Genomic DNA, 10770 nt, shown 5'->3' with positions numbered 1-10770 from the left:
TTTCATTGTGCACTTTTCAATTTCCTTTTGTGGGTTTTAGTTTTGTTGTGTCAATGGTAGCATTTGACTTACTGAACTTGGACACAAACTAACTTTTTTTTTTTAGTTATACCAGAAAACCTCAGCAGATTTTGATTTGCTGCTTTAGTTGTGATAACTCAATTTTTATATATATAGTTTCATGAAATACTTAGTTATTTGACTTTTTTATATTAATGTTTTCAGTTCTCACTTTCTAAAGGCACATTTACATCAGAGAAGCTTTCTGTCCTCCTTACAAGCAAGATAAATGTGCTTCTGATTATGAAGAGCAATACAAGTTGATGCTGTTCTCACAGCTGTTATGTAGATATGATTCAATCTCTTTAAATCAAGGAGTTGTTTGCACGTACTATTTTCCCTAGAGCAAGAAACTAAAGAGTGACCTCTGAACAATCATTCTTTGTCTGCAGAAGAGAGGAGATGTGGCATCATTAAATAGACCAGGTAATTGCTGCTATATCGGTGTGTATTCAGGCTGCTGACTTCTTTCAGGAATCATTGTAAATAAACAGTTGGTTCAATTGTATCTAAACTGCAGTTCAAGTATTCCTCATATATGCTCTGCCTTCCCGCCCTTCAAATTTAAAAAAAAAAAAAAAAAAAATCTTAAAATATATACATGTCTAAATTGTGTTGAGATTGATGATTTAACTGAACCTGAATTGCCTTAGATATCTCTTGTTTTAGACTGTCATCCTGAAATTTGATCATAAACACTTACTTGCTTGAAAACTTGGAGTCTTCTGGCAGTAGGACCCCAACCCTCCTTCCCGGTGGGAATTGGGCGTACAGCCCCAAAGTTGGGGTTTGTCGTTGATGTCAGTATAGCTCCTGTCCACTGAATGCCTGCAGTTCACTTCAAACTGAAGCGAAAGGAAGCGGATGGTTTGCATGAGGATTGTTTTACCAGTTCAAATGCAAGCTAACAGGAAGACGCTCAGTTTCACAGCATACCTTTCCTGAGACCTGATGGGGGAGGATCAGCCAAGACCGCCTGTGGACCAGAGCAGGCTGGGCAGCTGTAGTATTTACACATTGGCCCAGCGTGGGATCTGTATTTACAGTCTCTGGGTGAACACTGGAGGTTTGATACCATTTCTAAAACTTGCCAATGTAATGGAGAAAGACTTCCATTAAAAAAAAAGGAAAAAGAATTTTAGCTGTCCTGCCGATCTGGAGAGTGGAAGTCAGCTAATAAGATTTTTAAAAAGTGGACAAGAAAACCAATATTGCAAAAGCCAGGAGTCCCCAAAGAAATCTGAAGTTTGACAAATGCTACTTTTCAGTTCTCTTCCCCCAGCCCATCCTTTATAGGTAGCCCCTGCATGCCCAGTATGGAACCGGACAGACAGTCCTGAAATCCCAAAAGCATGGTAGTAAGAGTAGTATTTCCTTAATGTAGAGTCACACAATCAAACGGCACCTCTTAGCTGTGATAACAGAAGTCAAGTAAAGCGTGATTACCCTTTTTAGTTAATGCTTCTGAAAGACATCATAGACACAGTAAAAATTTCCCTACAGATTGTACCATAGCTCAACCTGGTGGACATGGAGCAGGCATCAGTTTCCTTGCTGTGGGTTACCTGCTGGCTGTACACTGACAAGCATAAAGAGAAGTCACAATCAGGTAGTTTTTTAAAAAAAATATGTCATTCTGCAGAGTTTTTTCACAGCATCTTAAACCAGGAAGGAGAGAAAGTGGCATAAAAGAAAACTGCAGAAAGCATTCAGCATTGCTAATGGTGTATGAACATGTAAGCTGTACACTAGTTAAAAACCTATTGTGATTATTATTTGATACATTAAGTGACATACATAACAATGTCTACTTTTACTGAAGTTCAACAATAAATAGAACTATTCCTCGCTTTAAATTGCAGATAGTTTGTCACCTACCATTTCTCTATTTCTTGCAGCCAGAGCCTTTCGCCTCATCAGAATAGGTAGCTGTTACCATTTGCACAGGCGGAAAAAGGTATTTGACAGACTTCATTGGTGTGCGGGGCAGGTGAAGGATCTGACCACATTATTACCCTGAATGGCAGCCTTACTGCTCAAAGTTGGGGAGTTAAGGAGATTGCATCTATAGCTGCATTTTGTCTGCATGCTACTTGGGGTGGATGGCTTTAGAATTTTAGTTTTGAGCATATGAAGCTTAAAATACACAACTAGCTATGGGCCAGAAGCAATTTAATTTAACAGTTGTCAAGCCTGTGCAGTGTTTTCACAAACTAGTGATGTAAATGTGCCTTTCTGTATTTTTAAAATCTTAAATTTGTAATCTTCAGCAACATTCACTTATTTTAAGCAGCTTCTACTTTTGCAGTTAATTTTTTGGGTCAGAGTGATGTCCTCACTTCAGTATTTCCTTTCAGTAACATTTGCTCTGTAACATTAAGGTCTTGGGCAATGGTGTCCAGCATGGTCCATTTGAGACACGGCCATGGGAACACAATGCAATCAGGTCAGTCTTGCTCTTGCAGCAGGTGATGATAAGGACTCAGCCATATGCGCTGCTGGAACAAGTACATTGTAAATCCTTTCGTAATTTAACTTTGTCCCACGGCAAACACAGGTGGACAGGATGAACAGTTTGTTGTGGCAACACAAGTATTTCTCTTCCTGGTGGAGAACTTTGCTTATCCACTGTATTCTATTCAGTGTGGTGTCAAAAAAAAAACCCAAAACAAACAAAAAACACAAAAGAAAAAAGAAAAAAAAAGTGACTTAGCACTGAACCAGTAACATATCCTGCACCTGGCCTAGTGTTACATTTTTAACCTTACTAGTATATCCTATATTTATCTACTAGCTTGGGGGGGGCGGGGGGGATATCTCATGTCATGTAAGCCAAATGTTTCTTTTCTACTTACTGATGATGATAGTACACACTAACTGGCAAGAATTTTTTTTTTTCTTGCTTGTGACTGCTCTGCAAGCAACAACTGCTCTCTACAGGTCAGAGACTTGCATATTTTTCACCAAAATTTCTCCAATCAAAGGTTGTCCTTTTGTTAGTAATTGTTTAGCCACGTATACAACTGGAGACAAGATTGATGTAAAACAAAACTGCAAAACGTCCGGCTCTCGGAATACTTCCGCTTTAGCGTGTTGTGTAGTGCATTGTTAAGTGCAGCATTATGCAAAACTCTAAGGCACTTACAGACAGAGCTCCTTCTTTCTCATTGTAGAGTCAGAAGGCGCTCTCCAGGTGGTAACAGATGTCAGCGTGAGAGGAGAGTTTAAAACATTCGGACAGGCGGGGACCGTGGGCTTGTATCAAAAGCAAGAGGCCATTTGTAAGGATTTTGCTAAATCGATGGAAAGCGTTAAGACGTGGTGTTCTGAAGTTTCCTCAACAATGTTTCATTACTGATGTGTCTGTGTCTTAACTCATGAGGTAATCAGCACCTTGAAAATTGATTCCAATGTGCTTTAGGATATCCTCAAGTACTGTAGTGCCATAGATGTAATTGTTTACCATTAAACTCTAGCGTGTAATTTTCAGTGAGGATTACTGACTGTGCTCATCTTGTGTGTTTCTGGAGCATTTCCAGGTTCAATGTGAACTATATCTCATTCACACAGTGTGTTTATGGAAAACGTGCCATTAAAGCGTCTCCTTTCCTTAGAAAATGAAACTCCTCTTGTCCTTCTGCAGGCTTGCAGTGTATCATCAGTGTCAATTCTTTGAACGTGGATGGCACAGTATTTTAACTTGTTCTGGGAGAAACAAAAAAAAGCACATTGAAGCGTTCCCACTATTTAACACCTCTACCAAAACTCAGCATCTAAACCCAAGGAGGACCTGCTGTTCAATGTTAACAGGTCTTGTCACCCAGCGGCTGTTAATGTTTACGTCAGATTGTGGTTCGGGTCCTCCGTGTGCTTAGAGTCCTCCCTAGCAACAGTAACATTGTCATTCAAATTTGCTTGTATGTTGGTTTTTTGTTACAAAGAACATTCCTGTGGTTATTACAACTCTGAGCAGCCTCAACTGTGTAAACCTGCTCAAAAATGAAGGTAAGCTCTGAAAATGATGAAGGGACAGAGTGGGAGTTGAAAAATACCAGTGTGAGACCGAAGAACTGCCAGCACAGCATTTAAGCTGCTGTGACTGGCTTACCTGGTATGTGAAATTACCTACCGTTCTTGTCCCTTTCGTGGCTTCACGAAGTACTCGTGCCACTGGCCATAGCCTGTATCTGAGCATGGGTGAGGAGCAGGAGTCTCCTTCTCAGTTGAAGGAAAATATTAAATGACAAAGGATAGGAAACGAAAAAGACTGGCAAGTGTTAAGCAGAACTTACTGTATATAATAGAAAATTACTAACTCTACACAATTAGATAGATCCACAACTGCCATTTTTTTTGAGTAACTGTGTGTAAGCATGCACATTAGTCAAGCACAGATAAGAAGCTAAAATAATTGCAGCAGCCTGCAAACAAATTTCAAATCTTGTTTTTCAGAGTTGAATTTCAAAGTGGAACATTGGTCCTACTCAACCCTGTAATACATTGAAACAAATCCAAATAAAATGCATAGGTACATAAAATCTCCCAGCTACTAAAAATGTGCAAGCCACTTGAAGAATCCCTGCAGGGCTGTTTTGCTGTTAATATCTACTAATTAGTTGAATGTATTCTTTTCCTGTATTAACACCAGACAGAAGACAGGCATAAAGTGCCTTAGTCGTGAGCAGTTTTATTTCACAAATACGAAAGTTATAGGCTGTTCATTGTTGCTTTTAATTGTAACCTGCCATTTGCTGTAGCTTGATTTTTCTTCTAGGAGAAACTTTCTCCAAAAGTTTCTGCCCTTACTGGAAAACAAACACTGTTCCTAAAAATAGTTCTGTGTGTCCTTTTCCCACCAAAACTGCCAAGTCTACAGCGACAGAAGTAAACCTAAAACAACATAACACAAGAAAACTCTTGTAAAACTTAAGCTAATAGAAGACAGTTATGAAAAGCACAAGCCTACAAGCAGCTAAAGACAGACTTGCTGTTCCCGTGCATGTCTTCATGTGTACCATTACTTCCCTCAAGTAACGGTGTGCAGGAAAGTGCCCGTAAGTCTGCTTGTAAATTGGAGACAATTTTTAAACTCATTTTACAAGCTATTCATGAAAGTTCATTATGCAGTGTAACAGTCCTTGAAAATGAAGCAAGAGCGCAACCTCGGAAAACTCAGTGAAGAAATCAAGGCTAAAATTGTTGTACACTACAAAAAGTTCTGCTCCAAAGCCAGGCAAAATTACTCCTTGCAGCTCTAGTTACTGGACACCCCCCACCCCCCCACCAGCACCCTCCCCCCACTTCATTAACTTTGCTAAACTTCAGGAGCGCCTAAAAGGAAAGAAATGCCTTTTAAGGAAGCATTTCATGACAGTCAAGTGCTACGTGCCCATTCCATTCCCTTGTAGAAACAGAACAACGGTTTCATGCACGCATGTTTCTTTTCCTTTCCGGGTTCTTAGCTTCTGCACCAGTTGTTTGCCAAAAATAAACACCATTCCGCAACCATATATGTGCAACAGCCTTCTGGTGATTCTGAGCCCCCTCCAGCACTGCCGTTATTCAACAAGGCCAGGAGACTATCTTCTTTCGACCACGCTCTTGACGGGCTATGCATATAACCCAGCTGAATCGGGAATGCCTTTTGCATCTGTTTTCTTTTCTGGACAAAAATAGTAGGAAAAATTTAGCAAAAACATGTCACAAGTTGCGAGAAGTGTTTGAGGATCCTTTACTGTGGTCTTTGTTGAACTTTCATTCTCCAGCTGAACTTAAGAAGGACAATTTTCTCCTGGGACCTGCTTTAAAATACTTATCCATCTGCTGGTATTCAGAGAGAGTCAAGGTGTGTAACATTGAGGACTGGATGAAAAACAATTTCCAGAAAGACTTCTGTAACAGGCATGAAAACACTGTCAATGTTTTTTTACTAGAAGTTTGCAACAGGTACGTTCTTTGGGTGTGAAACTCTACATCTAACGTAAAGGTTGACGGCCTCAAAATGAAAGAATTCAGAGCTATTTGCACCAAGTACGTGAGTGCTTTGACTTTGCTGTTGTAATACGGTGTGAAGTTTTATAGTGGCAATAATGTATACTTCATATTGACTTTCCTTAAGCCTATTCCCCCCCCCCCTTTTTTAACCAAAAAAAATTAATACAGGAAAGCGCAATACCGCTTACTAAATTGCTGCTGAACTTTAACTGAAACATACCATTGTGGCAGTGCAAAGCATTGTCCTGGGGGGGTGCCTAGAGGAAAGAGGTGATTTCAAATCCTGAATATATATCATAACAAATCCAAGTTCATCAAACATCTTACTACAAACCAAATTGGTTTAAATCTGAGAAATAAGTATTACTTTTATACTGAAATTGAACTCTAAGCTTTTTTATAAACTAGAGTAAAGGAAAAGAAATCCTGCTATGGAAAAGCAGCTTTAGGTGCACACAGTTTCTTCTAACAGCTTTACTGTTACAAAGCCACTCTAAGAGAAAAAGATTTAAATTACATTAGGAGGAGCAAAGGGGGTAGAGCCCATCCCTAGTGTTTTAGTAACCCCAAGGACAGCTGCAGTCTTAGATTAGAGCTGAGAGGAGCACGTCAGCACCTATCCTGAAATGAGACACTCCAGCCAGCTCTGAGCTTTATGCCACAGCACAAAAGGCAAAAAGGTCTATTTGGAAGTAACAATTTAAAAAAGCTGGCAAGAGCAACAGCAGCATCTCCAAGCAAGGACTGAAATGTAGGTTCAAAGCCAAACAGTAAGTTGCAAGTACAAAATTTCAGAAGTGACTGAGAACAACCAATAAAAAAATCTGGATTAATTAGCAAAATATCATTAGGAAGCACATCTGTGCCAACAAAGGAGGGTGTAGGAGGAAGCATTCTCTCATTTTTGGCATGGGAATGTGTACCGTGAGGCCACACTTAACGATTTCCATTATTTTGCCATCACAAATCCAGATTCAGAAAGAGAATGTAAGACCACAGCTGTGCAGAAATAGTTTAAGTACCTTTCTCTGCAGAATCTGTAACCCGAAACCGGTTCCTAGACAAAATTCAAAGCAAAGCCTGGGGAGTAAGCAATCTCGAATTCCGTAAAAATTCCACAAATGCCTTTTAGCCTTACATGGATTTGTTTCCACAAGGGAAACTGAACTCTTGCAAATGACAGTTTCTGTTGGCACTCAGGCCCCTCCCACCTCATCCATTTTAGCCTTCCTAAAACAAGTTCCCGCCTTTTTTTTGTAGCAACCCATTGACAGCATTTCCATCCAGACAAAATTCCTAGTGTTCAGTGCAAAGAAAAATGCAAATGAAGCATATATCCAGCTTCTCTCCCCCTGTTTGGAATACTTTCGTTCTGTGGATGAAGCCGCAAGAGAGGGCAGGTCGGAGCCTTTCTTGACCATGCCTGCTTTAAAACATCTGTTTTTCTAACTTTGTAAGTGTAAAGGAACAGAGTTAAAAAAAAAAAAAAAACCATGCAGCTGACACAATCTCACTTTATTATCTCTGCTCAAAAGGTGAAGTCAAGCAGCAGCAGGGGGCTGGGGTGGAGAGAGAGGGGAAAGTACTGTGTACCGGTTTTTAAGGACAAAAGAACACGCAGCAGCGATGGCAGAACGCCTTGTTTGCCTCCCCTGCTGTCGTACACCTAAAACCCTGAGACAGGCTGTAAGCACAGGTGTTTATATGGAAGCGCTTACGGACACCTTGCAGTTGTTACAGGATGGAGGCAGGCTAATGGTTCCGTCCAGAGGTCTCACAAGGTCAACATTAGCATCGCCGTAATGATTTTCCCCTACAACAACAGAGCTTAAAGACATCCTGTGCTAACATGCAACTGCTTACGAAAAACCCCACGCAGCTGCAGTTTAAATAGGCATCCGCATGTTCTCCTGCGCTACGGCATTTGAGCTATGGATGTTGCTACCAACAGGAAAGGCAAAGAAGGTGAGTTTTGCAATGAGTAAAACTGAGCAGTAAGATGTACGTATGTCCCCACCTACTCATGCTTTCTTACCCCTCCTGATGGAAGAGAAGGTATTTTTGTAACATTCATATTTATTCTTGACAACAGTAGCTTTTTCAAGCTCTATTTTTTATTGTTCCCCTCATCTCACCTGTAACGATCGTGTTTTCAGCTGTCCAAACCTGCTATCTCTGACCCTCTCTGGATGCGGCCACGTCACAGATGATTGCATCTCGCTGCTTCTCAAGAACTGCCCAAACCTCAAGACACTCAAACTGGAAAACTGTGTGCGGATCACCGACCAGACACTAGAAGCAGTGACCCTCTATGGGGGATCGTTGCAAACGCTCCACGTGGATTTCTGCCGGAACATAACACAAAGCGGGCTAGAGAGAGTCAGGGAAAAACATCCTTCAGTAACGCTGAGAGCAGAGAGAAGTGCTAACATGATTCCAGACAGTAAGCCAGAAAAGAAGTTAATGCTTGAAAAAGCATCGAGAAAATCGGTTCATCTTTAAGCGTGACAAATTGTATCGCCTCAGTCAACGTGGGTATTTTACTTTACTTCCCCTCTCCTCTTGGGTAGCGTTGCTATGAACCATGGCTACTTCCCGCGTTCCAGTTGAAGTCCAAACAAAGGGCGAGTATGTGTCAAAAAGACTGCGCTGGGTAAAGGACAGTCATAAGGAAAAACCTGATTGTTTTCTTTTGTTCCTTGAAACTGGAAAAGCCTGCGTCGCCATCACAAAACGCGAGACCTGAATAAGGCGGCAGACTGCAATTTTGATACCCTCTCGTTGCAGATGAGCGGAACGTACCTCGCTCGGAAGCAGCGATCTGTTTTACGAAGGTAAAATAATAACGTGACGGAGCTCAATAAATTTGATGGAATGCAACAAAGTTTAACAGCATTTTTTCAGTAAGTGTGATGGCAAGGTTCACCTCATTAATTACCGCACAGAAGAAAAATGGAAAATTGAGTTAGAACGATTCACAGAGAGAACGGAGACGCAAAGAGTAAGGAAGACCCTCCCCTTGAGTCACGAGGTTCAGAGCGGACCCCCTTGCTTTCAGAGCTCCTGATGTAATGGGACAGGGCATAAAGCAACAGCAGGCAGAGCCTGGGCCATCGTACGATTTATGCAAATGTCAGGGAAATGGCGATTAACAAATTTCTGTGAAGAGAGATGTCCATGCGGTCATTCCATCCGCTAAGGGCAATAACCATGGCCGTTAAGATTTTTATAGCGAAAGCAGAGTACGTGACAAGCATCACTTCCTCAGTGAGTAACATTTGTAGGTGATTCACAAAGTACAAAACAAATAGCTGTTTTCATCCCCAACCACAAGGCGGTCCCCGTCCTGCACGCTGCTCTGCCACATGGAAGCAAAACGCCGTGTATTACGAAGGGTCGCTACAGCATCGTGTACAAAATTTGACAGCAAAGATTGACACGGTTTTATTCTGCTGTATAAAATTTGCCTTGATACAACACATTGTGGTATTGAGTAACTGGGACCAGTAACACCACATCCCAAGACACTTAGGGTTTTTTGCCTAAGGAAAGGTAAGCATTTCCGAGTGCCACCTTACCGGGCCAACCGTATTGCAGTTACTCGTCAAAAGTTGTACTTGTTGAGTCTGTCTCAAGTGTAACAATACAGGAAAATCATCGTGATTGTCCTGATCAGGTTTTTGTCGGAACTACAGCACGCTTTTGTAAAAAGCACCCCACGCTTTACGTGGGAGCACACGTTCTAGCTCTGTTCGCCATTACTTTGCATGTAGTTCAGCTATCGTGACGTGAATTCAGACTTGTGACTCCTAGAGAGCACACTGTAATATATAATCCCGCCCATTCTTGCAGACTCTGCAGGTGAACTTGTATTTACCTTAGAAGTGTCTCCCATTCAATACTGAACAACCTGACACGTACAAAGAACGACAGATGGTTAAATCTGGCTACTGATAATGTGGTTTCCCCTGGAGGACTAGATGTGAGTTCAGCTTAGATGTCAACCTGAAGGCTGCATACAGACCAGTTTGACAATCTCCATGGATCCTGAAAAGTTCGAGCCTAAATCACAGTGAAGTCTAAAGCATTTAAGTGTTTTTTTAAAAAAATTAAAAGCTTACACAGAGTAGGAATACCAAAGTGTGTGTGTCTTTAAAGCAGATTTAGAAATACTAGGTTTTGGAAACACGGTTCTGTCCCATAGACAGTCTCATCCGTTCTGTGCCATTACATAACAGCTATTTAAGACTTGGTCACCTCAGCAATCTATGTGCATAGACCACAACAAGCCTGTTCCTTATGTACACGAGGGCTGTGCAGTTGGTGGCTAGCAAATCTTACCACACCGGTAACAGAACACTGATGAAATGGGCTAGTTAAATCTGCACGAACTAGAATTTGCATCGTTGGAACCGAAGAATATTGAGACTATCACGGATTAAAATAATCCAATACCATTCTCGTGTTTTAAAAGTTGTATCTCCAAGTGTAGCTCTGCAGACTTTGTATTGATCTCCGTTCCTATCTTTCACGTAACCGGACAGCTGAAGAGTTCCTTCCTTCAAGGAACAGGAGCTGTGACTTCCCAAATTGCAATTTAACAAATTATTAAACGTTGTCACAAATATCTGATACGAGAGATGGTTTCCTTTAAATATGGAGAAGAGTATAACTGTAGTACCTCTACAAAACATGACGAATGTGCCCAAAAAATAT

The 10770-nt window shown here is 41.1% G+C and overlaps 1 protein-coding gene across 1 annotated transcript; it reads left to right on the top strand.

The window, feature by feature from the left end:
* The first annotated feature begins 5427 nt into the window (after positions 1-5427).
* Positions 5428-8938, top strand: FBXL22 (F-box and leucine rich repeat protein 22). The gene is made up of 2 exons (XM_054836690.1): positions 5428-6006; positions 8211-8938. The coding sequence occupies exons 1-2, from the start codon at positions 5672-5674 to the stop codon at positions 8554-8556; spliced, it is 681 nt and encodes a 226-aa protein (XP_054692665.1). The 5' UTR covers positions 5428-5671; the 3' UTR covers positions 8557-8938.
* The last annotated feature ends 1832 nt before the right edge of the window (positions 8939-10770 follow it).

Source organism: Grus americana, chromosome 10, assembly GCF_028858705.1.
Source record: "Grus americana isolate bGruAme1 chromosome 10, bGruAme1.mat, whole genome shotgun sequence".
Taxonomy (NCBI): domain Eukaryota; kingdom Metazoa; phylum Chordata; class Aves; order Gruiformes; family Gruidae; genus Grus; species Grus americana.
The sequence above is the reverse complement of the archived record's forward strand: the minus strand, read 5'-3'. Positions and strand labels throughout refer to the sequence as shown.